This window comes from Sceloporus occidentalis, unplaced genomic scaffold (assembly GCF_023333645.1).
Source record: "Sceloporus occidentalis isolate IW3139 unplaced genomic scaffold, rSceOcc1.0.p SCAF_3, whole genome shotgun sequence".
NCBI classification, from domain to species: Eukaryota; Metazoa; Chordata; class Lepidosauria; order Squamata; family Phrynosomatidae; genus Sceloporus; species Sceloporus occidentalis.
The window spans coordinates 160,103,282-160,122,059 of NW_028316983.1; the positions used below are offsets into that span (position 1 = coordinate 160,103,282).

The window sequence follows — 18,778 nt, forward strand, 5'->3', positions numbered from 1 at the left end:
TAGATGTTCACACTATTCAAATTGTGATTAAATCTGCCCATTTCAATTTACTTCACTTCATGTTCACATTCATTAATAGCACTGAATCAAAATGGAGTTGCGTCACAGGAGTGTCTGTGCCACAGGGAACCAAATCCAATCCATAGCGTGTTCACACTTGCACTGAAAAAAGATGTGTGGCATGCCATGGATTTGGAAGAACCAGTTTAACTAGTGTCCAGCAAACTGCACCAGAAATCTGGTGCAAGTGTGAACAAGGGCCCTTTAAACTGGTTTACACCTGGTTTGAAAATCGGTTTATTATGTTGTTTGAATGAGGCCAAACGTATGTTCTGTCTGTAAATAAAGCTTATATTTCTTCTTGTTTACAGAGCAGTGGCTTGAAGTAATTTATAAATAACAATATAAATAACAACATCAAAAGCACACTACCAAAAATAGTAAAACACTTAATAGAAAAGGATACTGGGAGGCCATCTCCAAGACACTTATTAAGTGAATGGATAAGGAAAAGAATTGGGCCAGTAAAAGCACCAAGGGTTAAAGGGATAGTTCTGAGGAAAGAAAAGCCTCAGACTGCAAGTAAGGAGGGAAGAATCCTGTAAACCCAGAGAACACCCCCAGGATTCTGTAGGATGGCATCATGGCAATTAATGTGGTGTCAAACTGCATCATTTCTATGCACCCATATACTACAAAAGGAAAGAGGAAAGAAGAGGTAAACAACAACAACAACCCTTTCTCTGGACGATGGAAAGAGTTAAGCTGATCTCAGATACAACTTCTGGTACTAAAGGATGAAGCACAGTGCCTATAGTTGCTCCTCTAGTGTTTAATGAATTAGTCAATCTTTTTACTGCTATGAAGTTACCTCCTGAGATACAAGATGGGGTGAGGCTGTTGCAGCCTTTCAGTGGCTTCCTAGCTAATAGATGAGGCCAGAAAGTGCTGCTCTTTAGCCAGTCATGGGCTGGGCTTTTAATGGTACTGTGTTGTTTTGTGGTTTGTATACAGACTTTTAATGAATTTTAATGGTGTTAACTTTATAAATTGTTTAACTGTCTTTGAAGTAACCTTTGTATAATTATTACTGGGTTTTTTTATAGAGTTTTAATCTGCATCATTTGTAACATGTTGTAAGCTGCCTTGAATCTTATTATTGGGGAAAAAGGCAGGACATAAATGATACAAATAAATAAATAAATGGGGAATACTTGGAACCACAGACCATGCTAGCCTTAAAAAAGTAACTTTCTCAACCCCTGGGGATGCTCCTTGACAGTTCATTCTAAACTGCAAGTCAACACAGGAAGAACTGTTCTTTGAGCTTTGTGATCAGCATCATCATGATATGACCTGATTTAATTCAGATGAAGAAGAAATTGAATGCAGTGTCATAAAGGGGAGAGAGAGAAGCAGGGGAAGGCAGAGAAAAGAGAAACTGCCAGAGGAGTTCCTCGAAAAACAGGAAGGAGCCTTGAATACGTAAGGTCTGCAATTATGCATGACTGTTGGGTTACTGCTCTCTAGAAAATGGTTAGCTTAGGACAGGCTAAAATTATCTTGATTATGTTTTCATTCTTTTCCCAGGGAAGCTTTTTGTTTCCTGACAATCTCAACATCCATGACAGATATTCATATATTTCAACTGTCATCTCTAAAGTCAAAATGTGTTGGTTTATCTCAGGATTAGAGATGTAAAGGCGCTGGGGAGGTGGTTTGGAAAACCATCTCCACATATTTTTTTTATTTTTCCCTGAAGCCCCCGCCCCCTGAAAAATTGGAGACAGGGGAAAAAAGATTGTGGAATGTTTTGTTTCAGAATGTTGAATTAAATCTTTAAAACGAGGTGTTCACATATTTATTGCCTCAAATCACTTCTAAAAACCATATAAGAAGACTTCAGTGTAAGGCTATGGTCTTGGTTTCCTTTCCTCAGTTGTTTTTATGGGAATGAACGCACTATGTCTGACAGACACTATGCAGAACTAGTGGAAACAAAACACTTTTTCTGTATTATTAATGTTGATCCCCCCCCCCCCCCCCGTTTTTATTGGAGGCAGGGTTGGCTTGTGCCTCAATCTGACAAAAACAGAGACATTCTTTATAGCCTAGGTGCTTCGCACAGTTCAGGACCTTGTAATCCTGTTTGTACCTCATCCTCCATAAATTTTAAACGCATGTTCAATTTTTAAATTATATTCTGAATAATATTTAATATTACCAAACACTGTATGCCAAGCCAATCTAGGCTTAATGATTTTATGTTTCTAAAGTACTAAAAATCACTTTCAGACTGTAAAGCATGCTAATCTATCTTGTGAGACATCTTGAATCTCTTTCTGGGAGAAAGGTGACATAAAAATGAAATAAATAATTAAAATTTTCATTTTTCAATTTTCAATTTTTCTGATTTTTTTTAATGAACCCTCTCCCACCCTTTAATAAAAGTGTTATTTTCCCCATACCTTCTCGTATCAATAACCAAGAAAGGAATATATAAGGCAGCAGCAGGGAAGGAGCAGAATATATTAAAAGGAGGGGACATTTCACTTGATACAATAGGCACACGGGGGGGGGGGGGGAATGTTAAAAACAGAGCCATTTTTGCATCTCCTAATTTGAAAAACAACAAATCTGTAATGTGTACTGAACCAGGGTTGCCACACTTTTCTGCAGAAAAAAAAAGCTAGCCAACAATTTATATTGCACATACAAATGGATAAAAATCATTCAAACTTGTAAAACTAACCAGATAGCAAACCATGCAATGCCTGGCTTATTTACACCAGTTGTTTTCCTAGAATCCTCCACATATAGGGTTGCCATAACCCGGCTGCAACCAGGATTGTCCCGGTTTTGGCGGCACCGGGCCCCTCCCGTCCTGGATGCCGCCAAAAACCAGGACAACCCCGGTTGCAGCCGGGTTGCGCTGCGACCGGGGTCTCGCTGTCCTCCTCCTCCTCCACTGCGCATGGCTGCGCAGAGGAAGCAGAGGAAGAGGAGGGCCGCATGGCCTGGGGTGGAGGAGGCGAAGGTGGAGGCGGTGCCTCCTGCGCACGGCCACGCCAGCCTCCCCACGACCTCCTTCCCGGCCTCTGCGGAGGCCAAGGCCTCCGTAGAGGCTGGGAACGAGCGCAGGGGGCGCCGTGATTGTGGCGGCCTCCCCCCTCCTTCCCGGCCTCTGAAGAGGCCGGGAAGGAGCACGGTTTTGCAAGTCCTCAATCTTTTAAAAAATGTGTCTTACATTTGAAAATGTTATCCTACATATGTCCTACATTTGTCCCAGTTTGGAGGTCCAGATTTATGGCAACCCTGTTCACAAAGGACTACAACTCCCAGTGCATCTTGGGAAAAGAAATTCTTCCTTAATCAGTTGAACTCTGTAGAGCAGATACACTCTAATTTTGTTTCTACAAATGAACACTTTCAGGTTATATAACATGGCTCTACCCGTATCCTCTAAAGGCTTCTATTTCTATAATTTGTAGTTTCTTCACGTACTTGCTCTCTCTGTATTAATTCTGTTTTTGCTCCCAGCACATTTCAAAGTCTATATTGTGGTTATACTTTCTTTAGGCCCATCCCAAAGGGGCCACAAATGGTGCAAATTTGTGGCCCTTTTTAACTGTCCTGGTTTAATGTTAGGGAACTGTAGTTTTGTGAGACATTTAGCCTTCTTTGTCAGATAGCTCTAATGCCATAATAAACTACATTTCCCGGGAATCCCTAGCACTGAGCCAGGGCAGTTAAAGCAGTCTCAAACTGGATTATAGTGAGATAGTGACCTTTAATTAAAAATATTATGTATAAAATTACCTTCAGGCTATATGTATAAGGTGTATATGCAACATACATGAATTTCATGTTTAGATTTGGGTTCCTTTGCCAAGATATCTCGAATGAATATGAAAATATTCCAAAATCTGAAAAAATCTAAAATCCAAAACACTTTTGGTCCAAGCATTTCAGATAAGTGAGACTCAACCTGTAATAAAATTTAGTTCACCCCCCAAACTTTTGGAGCTTCTGTGGGGGAGAAGGAAAGCAAATCAGATAAGAGCAACTGTTGTGGGGTGGGGCACTTGCAGAGGATCTGGGAAACAGAAGAAGACCTCACTACCTTTCTTCCCAAGTTTTCTTCCATGCAAATGCCCCTCAACCATCTAAGTAATACAAGGGATTATAAAGTACCCCATCTTTCCTGATAGAATTAGGCATCCTGCCTTCTTAGCCAGAGCTTATGAAAATTACTTACTAGGACAACTGAGCCAGAATAGTGAGAGATTCTGTTGTAGTCCAAAATGTTAATTATTCCCAATTCTGCCACTGATTTTTTTTAAAAAATGAAACTTGCAAATACTTACAACCAATACAGTAACATCAACAGGAAAGGGCAGATGATGACAGCCTGGAGAATTTGCCAGTCCCTGCAGAGGGCAGCCAAACCTGGCATGAGGAACTGGCCTGCCATTGCCACAAAGCTTGCCACCATCGTGATCATGAAACGGTGACTGGGAGGGCAGAGCTCTATCCCTGAAAAACAAAAGAAAACAAAAAATACAATGATGAAACTCTAAAAAGAAAAAGAAATGGAGCATTTTTACTTTGAGACAATTGTTCCAGAGTCAGAAAATCAGTTACGATAACCCAAACAAAAAAACTGTATTTGAAATTGCAACTGAAATGTTCCACTCAGCAATACAGTATTTTTAAAGAGGGGTGCTTTATCCTTTCCCATACTTGATGTGATCTAGAGTAGGCAGAAGATAGAAAATTTACTTTATGGATTACAACTCCCAGAATCCACCAGCCAATACAATCATTGGCTATACTGGCTGGAGGATTCTGAGAGCTGCTGTTTAAACAGATAACTTTTCTAATACCTGAGAGCAGAGATTTTCAACCCATACCCTTGAGACCACCCGTGTTCCCTGGCAACTACAGTATGTGTTCATAGACCCATCTGTTTTCCCACACAGCTCATCTGATCAACTAGAAAAAATGTTAAAACATATGTTCTTGATATGCTAAACAACTCTTATTATTGTTATTAAAATATATAAGATTATTTTGTTTCATCTTCTGCTTTGAACACTATCAATTGCCTGTTGTGCCTTGCAGATAATTTCCTATTTCAAAAGACAGAGGAAGGAATAATGGGATCACCAATCCTGGACTTGATCCTAATCAATAGGGAGGAGTTGTTCACTGGAATCAAAGTAGTTCGTACTTCAGGCGGAAGTGGTCACATAATGCTAGAATTCACAATTGTAGGACAGGGCAAAGAAGAGTATAGTCAAACATAGACCTTGGACTTCATGAAAGTTGATTTTATTAAGTTCAGGAAAATAATGGGTGAAACCCCTTGGCTAGATACGCTAAAGGAAAAGACACCCAGCAAGGGTAAGACTTCATGAAGCTGGAATTGCAAAATGCACAATTGCAAACTATCCCATAGAAGAAAAAATTAAGGAAGAGTACAGATGTATAGCCCAAGCTTGCAAGGGTAGTATAAAGAAAGCTAAAGCTCAGAATGAACTGAGACTGGCTAGGCAATCAAGGAGCAATAATCAATCAATCAATCAATCAAAGGAGGCAGGTGAGGCCCAAGGCAACAGTGGGACCACTATTCAGTAAGGATGGTAAAAGGCTAACAGATCATAATGAAAAGGCAGAACTACTCGATACCTATTTTGCTTCAGTTTTCTCCCAAAAAGAGAACTGTGTGCTTCCATGCAGCAGAGACCTTAGCAAGGGATCTGGATTGCAAATTAAGATTGATAAGAAGTTAGTCTGGAATGACCTAATTAACCTAAATGAGTTCAAATTTGCAGGACCAGATTAAAAAAAAAACTACATCCCAGAATACTGAAGGAACTTACTGATGTTCTGTGGAACCTCTGTATTTGCTTAGCTTCTGTCTTGTTTAAAGTTATTAATTGTTTATTTGATTGATTTATATGTTGCCTTTTTCCTGTCATGGGGTCCAGGTAGTTTAGAAAGGCTAAAATTAAGATTAAAAATATGATAATAACATCACATTAAAACACTCTTCACTTTTTAAAAGTATAAATGTGTTTTAAAAACTTATCTGTTTGAATAAAGAAGCCTTTTCCTACTGGCAAAAGAAGAGCAGAGAGGTGGCCTGCCTAGCCTCCTGTGTTAAGGAAATTCCACAGGCTGCCAGCAGAAGACTTTGAGAAGGTTCTCTTGTCCTTTTTAAAACAACCCCCCCCCCCAAAAAAAAAGACCAAAAGGCATTGGATTAATTTCTAGATTAGAATTTTTTTAAAAAATGTCATGAGACCCCCTCCATCACCTTTCACATTTAAACTACAAAATCTCAGGCTTCCATAGGATGCAGCTGTGATGCTTAAAGTGGTATCAAAGTGCTGTAAGTGTGTAGTGTGAAAGGGACCTCAGTCTCCCTTTCATAACAAGGTGTTTTTCTACTTGAGTCCCTATTACATGAGACTAAATGATATCTCCTAGCTTTCAGTGGTGAACCATCTGGATTGGGGCCATAGTTGGTCTCTGACTATACTAGAATTGCAGAAAGATAAGCTCTTTTTGGTAACCATCATAGAAAATGAAAATCAACACTGTGAAAAAGCTATTTCCATTTAAGCACCCTGGGGTCACAATACGAATCTTGGCAGCCTGCCTATCTCGCCCTACTGACACAGTTTTTGAATGGCTGGACATGTCCATCACTGATAAAGTTAAATGGTGTCACTTATGTTATATGCTGCACTGTTATTATTTGGTTTTATTATGCACTGTCTCTAGTACAACAGTGCTTAGTGCTGAAGAGTCTAGAATGCCACAGAGTGGGCTGTAGTAATAGCGTTAGATAATTTGAATTACCTGAAATGTCCTCCCCACTATTCTCACTTATCCTGGATGTTGTGCCAATTCCTCTCTGAGTTCATCCCTACAATGAAGCTAGCATAGCATCTTGTGTAAATTTTCCATCCAAGAATGGTGCTTCTATAATAAAGCCTTTACTTTGTTTCTCCAAACAGTTGGTGTCCTTGGCTCTTAATCAGAGTCTCTAACTGCTGCACACACTCCCCATTATTTATTGTTTACAGGTTTGTATTTTACATTTTTTTAAAAAAATGTTCTGTACTTCATTCAGAGTGCTTTTGTTACCAGGTGCAATCCATCCGTCTTAAATAAGAGATTTCTATAAACAGGTAGCAAAGAGGTGGTTTGTGGACAAAAGTGCAAAGCATGCCAGTTGCTCTAGGTGTTATCAGATTGCATTGTTTGTTTAAAGACAAGGCCATAATAGACTCTGTACAACTACTGCTTCCAGTTCAAATTATTGTTGCTTACAATGTGATCCCAGCTTAGCAGCATTTATCCTCAGAGGAATGCAGGCAATTGCATGGTCCTTTCTGCTGCCAGCAGAGGCCAAAAAGGAAGCGCCACATTGTCCATTCTACTTATTATAGACACAAAAATAAACGTGCTGGTGGGAAAGCTTAATCACCCATGTCACAATGCACAACCCCCACACTTGCCTAAAACAAAGTAAAAAATTGCAAGGGAGAGAGAAGAAATCTACTATCCTTAAAGTAGAGCTTGGAAACATTACTTTTGGGGCTGCACCTCATAACTGGTGAGGAGGGGGAACAATGTAGGATTTGTAGTACCAAAAATGTAAATGGAAATGTTTTATTGTTCAAAAAGAAAAGAGAGCAATTTTTCTAGTGTTTGCAAATCTCTGCAGCCTCTAACAGCAAGTAAATACACCAGTTAAGGACTAAAAACTATTGAGTGACATCCACTCATTTAACTATTTCTAGGATGGTACAGGAATGCTCTTGAGCCCAAGTCCCAGATTATCTCTGGAACACAGAAGGCAACTAATATGTATGATAAAAGGAAAGAAAACCATTTACTGATCTACTTAAACCCATATGGGCCAGTGAGATGTCATAAGCACTCTTCTACAGAGGGTAGAGCATCTGGAGATGGACAGGAAGCAGGGTTGTGTTTGACAGTGAGGGAGCCATCCACCAGAAGAGTGGGCTAATGGATGTTACAGAAGACCCTCCCATATAGAGGCAACCAAAAACATGAATCAAGGAGGTGAGAAGCCATCCTGTTAGATAGTAGTGTGTATTAAACTATGCCTATGTTTCTCTAATGTGTCTAAATAAAGGTACCAGATCCTGTCTAATCTTGGAAGATAAGCAGGGTCAGCTTTACTAAATACTTGGATGGGAGGTCCCTAATGGCTACCAGGTCCTGTAGGTTACACTACAGAGGAAAGAACTGGCAAAACTACCCCTGATTCTTCTGCCTAAGAAAATCTATGAAATTCATGGTGTCACCGTAAGATGACAGGAACCTGCAGGCACCTATACACATACACATATTTTTCTGCCCAAGGTAGGGAAGCCTTAATGTGGCACGCAGTCTGGTCTCCTTCATTGTCATGCCATGTGACTAGGGCTCCACAGCTGCCACCATCTCCTATGATCATTTTTCTTCCAGGCTCTCATTTTCTGACATCTTTTTAATGCATCTTAAATAAATAACCTCCTGCATATCACAAAGAGCATGGTATTCAACTGTTGAGATATCACATCTGTAACTAAGATTCTATTTTTCAACAGTCTCTGCCAAAAACAAGGTGTCACAATGCTGCATTCAGAATCCTGGGAAACATATATCCCAGGTTTAATTGTTTTATGTACAGGGCAAAGTCAAGAAATCAGCATATACCTCCGATTTTTTGGATAGTAAGATATAACTGGTAACAAACATGCTAGACTCTGAGAGGCACATGTAGAGTCATAATAGTAAAATGTCTAAAAATCTGAGCTCAGAAAAATTACTATGGACTATACCTGCTAGGAACCCCCAACTAACATGGTAGCTGAGAACTGTAATTAAAAAAACAAAACAAAACATTTATTTTACTAGATCTGCTTGGAACAGACCAACATAGAACCATAGAAATTAATTTCTCAATTCATTTTCTTCTTGAATGTTTTACATTCCATTTTTATCTACTGTTTCATTCCAACAACACTATGTGCTGCTTTTAGCCCTAAGCTATCAAACCTGCCTCCTGCTTCCGTAATACAACCAAACAAACCATCCAAGGCCCCTAAACCAGATCTTTCTGAAACTGGTCCATTAAAAGAAACTATCTTGCAGAGATATGTACATATTTTTTTCTACACTCCCCTCCCCCAAAAAGGGCAGCGTTGCTCCTATTTTTGCCAACAAAATACAACTATTGCTAAATTTAGAGTTATAGATAAATTTGAATTTTGCACCACAGTGTTAGCTCTCTGAATCAAATGTTTTAATTTAAGGCAGTGAAACATAAAAATCTTTTGATACAGCTGAAAGTCTCAGAGCCACTGCCTAGGTTGGCCAGGGGAGTATACTGTATATACTAATATATGTCTAGAAATTTTAGTTAAAAAAGTGATCCAAAAAAAACCCAAAAAAACCAGAGTCCACTTATCCACACATCAATGTAAATACTGTACTTTAAATCATATTTTAAAAGGAACCATCCTCTGGTGAAAGGCAAGCCATCCAAAAAGGCTTTAGGGTGAGCACAAACAGTAATGCCTGCTGGAATTTTTTAAGTTCTCTGGCATTGTTTTCCTTTGCTTCATCCTTTACATTTTTTATTACATGCTCTAAGTTTTACCCTCGACTTATCCATGAGTCTTATCAAAACCCATAGTTTTGGCCACCAAATCTCTCCTCAACTTATACATGAGGTCAACTTATAGTCAAGTATATACCACGGTTTTTAGTTGAAATTAGGTATTTTTTCCTCCAAACACTGTCCAGAGGTCTGTTTCCAGTCTATTTGCTGCCCAGTGAAAGTCTTTCTGTAGTACCTGTTGCAGGCAATTCTCCTCCCCTCTCCCAATTTATAGCTGGTTCCCATTTCTTTCTTCTGCTATGCTATCCCTTGGGCAATGTTTCTTCCTTTTATGTTACTGTGCAGCCCACAGAGATTCCTGTTGGGGACTTTGCATATATATTCCGATTCCATTTCACCACCCTTTCAGGATCTTTCTTTTGCCTTAAACTGCAGCTAAGCTCTAGAGACAGACAGGGTCTCCAAACACCTAGGAGCTGTGTCTAATTCCTAATCATAGTCTGCCCATCCTTGTTTACTCTTATGGTAGCTTTAATCTCTTTTCCTGTTTAATTGAGATGTTGCAAACACTCCCATGTCCCCTTAGCGTATGCCAGTGACTCTGCTGGAAAATGGCCCTTCTATATACAGAAAAGATGAATTTGGCATAGCAGTCCTAATTTCCTCCTCTTTCTTTCCGTCTACTCTACATGCTCACAACATTGGTTTATAAAATTTAAAATAAATACAGCAATAAAACTATTTTGCAATTTTCAGCAATATTGTACATTCACAATATCCAGCAAAACTAAAAGCAAATAAGGTAAAACAGCATCCTATCAGCTCTGGAAAAAGGTATCTTTTTGGACAATTCCAGAAGCTGTAGTTTAAAAAAAGTAACATTCTCATGTGTTGTGCCAGCTAATCCAGCAACCTGAAAGTCACAATCACCTTTTTAAACCTTACAAGAAGCAGCAGACAAAACTCTCCACAATCAAGGGAGACTGGCAGAATTGGTTTCAGACAGCTACTTTGTTTGGGAGGGCAATTACAGATTTTCTGAACCATGACTGTTCAGATAGGTGATTACAGCACTTTGATACTACTTTAACCAGCACAGGTCTGTCCCATGGAACCTTGGGATTTGTAGGTTCATGAGGAATTTGGACCTCACCAAACAACAAATGCCAGGGTTCCAAAGGATGTTGCCATGGCAGTTAAAGTGGAACAAAAATGCTATGAATGTGTAGTGAGAGAGAAACTTCAGTAGCCTACTACAGCCCCATGCTCTCACCAGTATAGGTAAATCTCCAAACCTGCTGTTCTTGTCCTTTGCTGGGTCACTTGCATAGGCTTTCGGGTCTGTGCAGGTTGCTTTTATAAAATTTCAGTTTAACACATCCTGCAGTCATTGGCTGCTGTATATGCATCTAAACGAAGCATTCAAATGAGAAACTGGAGCTGGAAATTGTTTCTCCACTCTCTTAGATAATACACATGAAACATTTCATGGCTAGGTCTTCTAAAAATGCGAGACTGATTTTGGCAAAAAAAAAAAAAAAAAAAAAAAAAAAGGAAAAGGAAAACAACAATGCTTCAGTAAATGATTAGATGTGGAAACTATTGGATATGATGAGAGTGTATACACACACACACACACACACACACACTACATAAATAAACTTTTAGATTAAAAAGACTAAATATACATAAAGTACAACAGGACTGGGCCCCAACACTATTGTACTGTAAGAAGAAAAAATTAAACTTACCACAATTCTAAGTGTATGAATTAAGTGATCAAGACTAATTAAGTTGGTGGTTTAACACATAGAAGAATTGGTAAAATATTACATATGAATTGAAGACAATAAGATATAAGTGATAAAAGAGCATACAAACTAGACGAACATGGAAAGTCAGTTGTAAATATGTATATATTTGAATAACTAAGTTCAATGACTATTTTGAATGTTATTATTTTGTATATTATATCTTGTAAGAATAAAATTTTAAAAATGAATCTATTAAGTAGTTGTATTTATAAAATACTATTGCAAGTAAATTGTTGCTGGCGAATAATATTAAAAAAACATTTCCAGATGTCTGCCACACCTATGCTCATTGTATCACAACTTTTGCAATTTTTTTGTCTGCTTGCAATTAGTCATTTGCACATCACCTATTCTTATTAAAAACCTGAGTAAGTCTAGGCTGCCTTGGAGTCTCTCTGGAGAAAAATGGGATATAAACCAAATAAACAAATGAATAAAATTTCAGCTCTGATTAAGGGTCTTGATCGTTATACCAAAAATGCAAATAGAATCAAATTGTTCTTGCAGCATGTTTAATTTATTAATCACTTAAAATCACCAATGGAACAAAGGACACATTCATTAGGAATCCTTTGTGGCAATTTTATGTCTCCTCAACAGTAAGTGCTTTTCCCCATCAGTCCTCTGTAGAGTTCAATTACTGTCACCCTCTGGTCCACTGAACAAAAAAAGAAAAGAGAAAGCGACAGCTAGCTATGAAATCAAAATATGGAGCACAGGCAGTGTTATACCCAATAGTGGGGAACAGAAACCAGCCTCTCAAAAACAAGACAGTTTTGCCTCTCTGGGCACCATGTCTAGGCAATAAGCAAGTGCACTTAAGGGACAAAATTGTTTTTCACAGTCTGCTTCATTCAACTGAACAATCTTTCCACAGCTTTCTGGTTCAAACTTTCCCCTACCTCACACTGGAAATTTGCAACCAAGACTGAGCACTGAATTAAATATTAAGGGGAAAACATGTGCCCTGCTGTAAATAAATTTTTCTTCCTATACAATAAGCCTGTGAAGCCAAAGCTTCCAAATTAAGCTCATGTTTACCTCTCAAGACCAATCACAAAACAAAGCAGGATAAATGTGAAATAAGTACCTGAGGACAAACATGTGCTATGATAAGCAAACATCAGTCATCCACTGAGGGAGTACCTCTTCTAAATATTGAGCATAATTTTGTTTAATTTGACCCGAAGGCAAGTAGAGTTGAACCATGCCTTAAAAATCATGTGGATACATAAATATAACTTCCAACATTTTGAAAATAGAAGCAAACAATTCCTTCCAGATGTGTTGGCCTACACATCCCACGATGCTGAGAATTATGCAAATTGTAATCCAATACATGGATTACAAAATCCTCTGCCAGTGTCACCCCCATCCCTGACTACTGCTGCTCAGTAGCTCTTTGGCACATTTAGTCTGGCTCCTAAACAAAAGCCTGTCTGACACGAAAGATCCTGCTCACAGCACTGCTAGAAGCAGCATAGCAGCTTGCCTGATAGGATCACACTTCTGAACTCTCCGTAGAAGCCAAAATGAGACTATTGTACTTTGGGTATATCATGAGAAGACATGACTCACTAGAAAAGATAATTATGCTTGGTAAGATTGAAGGTAAGAAAAGAAGAAGACTGCATTATAGATAGAAAGACTTGTTCAAATAAGCCATAGCCCTGAGTCTGCAAGACATGAGCAGGGCTGTAGATGACAGGATGACTTAGAGGTCTCTCATTCACAAGGTTTCCCTAAATTAAACTTAGGGAAACTTGATGGCAACTAACCACAACAAAATCCAATATGTTTCAAGTGTGCCAGTTTGGAGAAGGCTAATGTGGAGACATTTGATAAATCTATTTAATACTAAGGATTACTGCCTAAGGAAGGGGCTGCCTAGTCCTAATCACACTGAATACTGTCATTAGTCAACACTTCAGTAATCTGTACTATGCTGAATACTCAACAAGAGTAGGTCAGTAAATTGACCATCCCAGTTAAGCCTAACCTTAAAAGACTGATAAAGTGAACTACTGACCTGAATGTTCTTAATGTGGAACAGATGTAGTCTGGAAACATTCAGTGATTTATGCTACATTCATCAGCACTGCAGCATAGGGTGGAAGATAAGCAGCACACTGACATTTTTTGTGGCGTGTCCACATGTATGCATCTATGCATACTGATTACTCAGAAATGTCAATTAGAAGATCAGAGGACATGCCTCAAATTTGAAAGTGCATGTGTGAGCACTAATGGCACAACTGCACATCATTTGTGATCAGGATGGACCCAAGTTCAATATCAACTGCACAGGAATGGAACAAACTGACTGCGACCTCAGCTCAGAGGTTTAATATTTCTCCTCACATGCTTATATCTCTCCCCACCCCCACACTCTTACAACCTACAATTTGATTCATGGGAAAAATATAGGTACCCAAAGACTCCCCAAAGTCAACATATGAAAGCACTCTTGGGCAGTTTCAAGCTAGTGAAAACCTAGAATGGATTCACTGTCCCACTAACATGAGAGCTAACAGCCACCCCTGTTTTTTTAATGCATATAAAGGTGGTTTTTTTTTCTGTTAAGGATGGCTGGTAGCTTTTTCTCTAAAGATCTCAAAACCAAGTGTTGGCATACTTGGCCCTTGGCCTGATGTGATCTATTTCTCAGCCTAATTTTGGAAGCTGCTAGATGGGTAGGAAGGAAGGGGCAATGGGGCTAGGTTTTTGGTGGGGGTGGGTGCATTCTGTGGCTCTAGCATCACACATCACCAGCTTCTGGCCTCCAAGAGATTACATCTGAGGGAATTCAGCCTTAAGAGAGAAACAGCTGCTCACCTTTGTGCTAAAATATAATAAATGAAATTATAAATAGCAATAGAACTTAATGTTAGTATATTTCCTGATTTCATTTATTTATGAGAATCATGGGAGAATGTGTTCAGTGCCACATTCTTGTTTGCTCTAAATGAAATAAGAAAGCTGTATCTGATGGCCTAATGGTAAGTCTTGAGGTGTTTTATGGATCAGGCACTTCGATATCCCCACTGCTCCACACAACAAATCATTATGTCTGAGTTGCAAAAGCTGCTATAAACCACTGCAAGTGGTATGGTCAAGCTGCCTAAATAAGTTAATAAATATGCACGTGGTTAAAAAATGAGGCCACATTTGACTGTCTCTTGGTCCAATGGTTCCTTGAGAAAGACTAAGAATGTTGTCAAGAACAGGCATGTCTGAAAAGGTGAGGTAACGTGAACAGTGGGATATTGACAGCATAAATATTGCCTGCTGTCTTCCATGTGTATTCACCTTTGCCTGTCACTGTCAACTTGCACCAGTTGCTGAAGGATGAAGACTAAAATGCTAGAGCAAAGCCGAAGTTCAGACAGCAGCTGTTGCATACTGTAGATTACAGCCATGTGGCATCAGAAATTACTGGTTTGGGAATGTGGACTAACATATCAAGATATGCAGGAACTTGTCAGGGCTAAGATGTGGGCAGCTGTTAGAAGTAAGCCAAGAACCAGACGTTCTTCAAGAAATAAAGCTTGAAAAGAATTTGTTAAAAATTAAGGTTGGCAGAATTCGGTTGGTGCACCTTAATGGAGTAGACACAGATGCAGGCAGTAGAGTCAGGAGGAAAAATGCTTCTCAGAGCTGGCAGATTACTGGGGGTCTTTCACACGACACAACTTCAGGGTTACCATTCCACATTAACTGCCATGGCAACATCCTATGGAATTCTGGGTACATAGTTTGACAAGGCCATAGAGCTCTCTAGCAAAGAATCTGAAGTACCCCTCCCGAAACAGAACAATGTCCCCTTAATAGCTTGCCATGGCAGTTAAAGTGGACTCAGAACTGCTATCATGGTGTAGTATGAAAGACTCTTGGGGGACTCTTGTCATTGTGCATCAACAGGATTACAGCTTAATTCATTACCTCTAAATAATTATGCATTTTCGTTGACAGTTTTCAAATTCATTACCTTAACTGTTAAACTTCACTGACATTGCTTCTATATAACAATGAAACGTTTCTGACTATTTTAACCAACTAGTGGACATTTCTGAGCCAGTGTAGTGCAGTGGTTTGAGTGTTGCGCTATGACTCTGGAGACCAGGGTTTAGTCCTGGCTTGGCCATGGAGCTCACTGGATGACCTTCAACCAGTCACTCTCTCTCAGCCTCAGAGGAAGTTCTATGAAGAAATCATGCCAAGAAAACCCCATGATAGCTTCGCTTTAGGGTTGCCATAAGTCAAAATGGACTTGGAAGGCACACAACAACAAAACAACAAATGGATATGTCTAGTCATTTTTTTAAAAAAAATAATAATGATACAGCTGATAAAAACAAATGTGCTGTTTTAAAAAACATATGTAAATGTTAAATATCAACAAATTTTTATTCTTTTACCATTCCTTTTACAATTATTCTTTTACAATATTAGCACTCACACTAATATTTCTAAGCTCTAGCCAAAAGATTATGGCAAAGGGATCAAGCTGAGAAATTCACCAGAGACAGCTCTTAGTTAGCAAAAATCCCAGCCTAAACAGGAAGCATTTTATAACACTTCCTGTCCCAAAGGGACAGAATGGATAGTTGGGACCAATCTAGAGCCTGAGAATATTTTACTTCTGAGGAAAGTTTCCATACTGGAGTTCTAGTAGCTCAGCACATGGGGTAAGTGAATGAAATGTCAAAGCGTCCTGGTTTTAGCAGTGATACTCAAAAGAAAACATGACATAAATGTGTCAATATTAAGCAGGGGACCATGTACTATACTATTCCTAAGGTAGACATTTTGTACAAAGAACACTAAAAATAAATGTATCATTTTACTTAACTGGAGGGCTGCAACTTTCCATTACCACTGTTGTTATGCTTTCACTTTATAACAGATGATACAAACAATCATTTTGCTCATATATATAACTCCTTATCTTTTCCCTTCATACAAGCCTCAATCCATTCCAGTAACTATTAATAACAGTTTTGAGATTCAGCTGAATTAATCCAAACTCAGAACATGTACAAACTCCAAGCTGTTCTCTCTGGTTCTAGAATTTTGTTACAGTTTGAGCTGCTATTTTATTGTGCAACTATATTGTCACTACTAATTTTTCAACATTGTTTTTATTACTATGTTTTAGCCTTTGAGGGACCTGGGAGACTTTATGGTGGAAAATAGGGCTACACATTTTTATATAAATATGAATATATATTATTGTCGCTACTTATTGTCATTCCCCAGCTCTGTATTTCACAGAAAATGTTGCGAAGAAAATTTTGTTTTCTGCACAAGAAACAGCATGAGTGAATCTGTACAGAATAATTTCTGAACTGTGCAGTTTTCAAACAGAAGAAATTTGCTAAAATTACTAAATGCTTCTTTGAGAACAAAATTAGTGAAAACTTACATCCCCAATATCTAGTATGTGACTGTCAAAACCACACTGTCAAAACCACTTAGACTATTCATGTAGTGTTTTCCTCCTACATCTTTCTGGGACAGAAAAATACTGCATATCATAAAAAAGTGAGCTGCATATGAACATGCAGAGCTAGGTTACAGACTCACAATTCAAGAAGGCTTAAATTTTACAGTTTAGTTTCATCCACTTTGTAATGCAATCACAGAAGATCACAAGCTCAAACTAGAACAAAGCTGCTTAAAACATGGTGTGGGTGTGGGTTGGGTGTATGTGCCTTCAAGTTGCCTATCGACTTATGATGACGCTCTAAATTTCATTGGGTTTTCTTAGGCAAGGGATACTCAAAGGTGGTTTTCCCAGTTCCTTCCTCTGAAATATAGCCTACACCACCTAGTATTCATTGGCAGTCTCCCATCCAAATACTAAGCAGAGCTGGCCCTGCTTAGCTTAAATGATCACATGGGATCTGGTGCGTTTAGGGTATTTAGGCATTCACAGGATTAAAAGTGTAGGGTTTAATTCAGATACTGCTAAAACCTTACTCAGAGCCCAGACTGGAAAAGGTTGTGTACCTTTACTAAAGTCAAGGCAGTAAGCAGTTATTGGGAGACCATTGGGTTTTCCTCTTTACAGCAGGGTATACCTGTAATAGCTTGATTTTGTTTTACTGTTTAATAAAGATCTTGTTTACTCAGCTAATTTTTCAAGTCTCTAGCTCCTCAACTTCAACCTCTCATTTGTTTATTCATTCAAATTGTTAATTGCAAGTATTCTGAAAGCAATAAAAGCAATCAGATTAATTAGGTGGTCTTGATTTGGCTTTGTTTTGTCTACACACAACTTGTTACGGAAATAGCTGTAAAGTCATTTCTTAAAGGATACATAAAAATTGCAGGCAGCTAAGATGGAGCTACCTAGAGCCAGAACCAGACATGTTCCACCACAAAGAGCAGGCTTCCTTCTGCTAGTGGAAGGAACTGTGAGCCAGTGGAGGAAAGTGATGGGCAACCATTTCCTCTCATTACCTCATGCCTCTTTAAATTACTAGTACCACTTCTCATGTTTCTTGGGGAAAGGAGAGACAGGATACAAGGGAATGAAAAGAAGCACAGCCCTATAGGGATGTCAACCTTCCTTCATTTTGTCCTTCGGTGCAAGGACAATTTCAATTTTTTTCACCCTGTTGTGTGAGATTCCAAGAGTATTTGTGAAGTTTTTACAAGGCTTTCCGCCCTTGTACTTCAGGATTGATTTTAGGAAAATTCATGTGTGCAGGTATTATGCATAGGTTTTGTATTTTCCACAAATATTGTTTCCTGGAAAAAAAATGTGTGTGGAAAAGAAATGTATAGAGAAGGGAAATAGTGCACCTACAAAGATATACTGAAAGGGCAAATTGCAAAACAGAATATTAAAACTCAAAAGGAATTAAATGAAGAAGGCCATAAATTAGGATGGGTTGAAAACAGGCAATTATAGGGCCCATACAGACAGGCCAAAATAAAGCTGCTTTGGGTCACTTTGGAGGTATGATGTTTAAATGATGCATGCGTCCTAAGAGTCTGGAAGCTGCACCAAAAGCATGCTTCAGTCTTAAGGACTGGAGCGCAGCTTTGGTGCATCTTCTGGCCTCTTAAGATGCATGCGTCATTTAAACAGCATACCTCCAAAGTGACCCGAAGCAGCTTTATTTTGGCCTGTCTGTACGGGCCCATAGTGTAGCAATGGGTCCTTCTAGGGGGAATTTGGGATATGAAACTATTTGGGATTGAAGAAAGAAATTCAGAATTGGAAATATTTTGTGTAGCAAGGGGAAAAGGGGAAGAATAGGTGTATGTTACAGAGGTTTGCTAAGTTATATGCAAGAACTGTTTC

The 18,778-nt window shown here is 38.8% G+C and overlaps 1 protein-coding gene across 2 annotated transcripts in view; it reads right to left on the reverse strand.

Moving 5' to 3' along the window:
* SLC22A23 (solute carrier family 22 member 23) overlaps positions 1-18,778 on the reverse strand; it is a 135,187-nt gene that overhangs the window by 32,312 nt on the left and 84,097 nt on the right. For both annotated transcript variants that reach the window (XM_089516650.1, XM_089516651.1), the window contains exon 4: positions 4,368-4,536. In XM_089516650.1, coding sequence (XP_089372776.1) covers positions 4,368-4,536 — 169 coding nt within the window. The remainder of the gene's footprint in view (positions 1-4,367; positions 4,537-18,778) is intronic.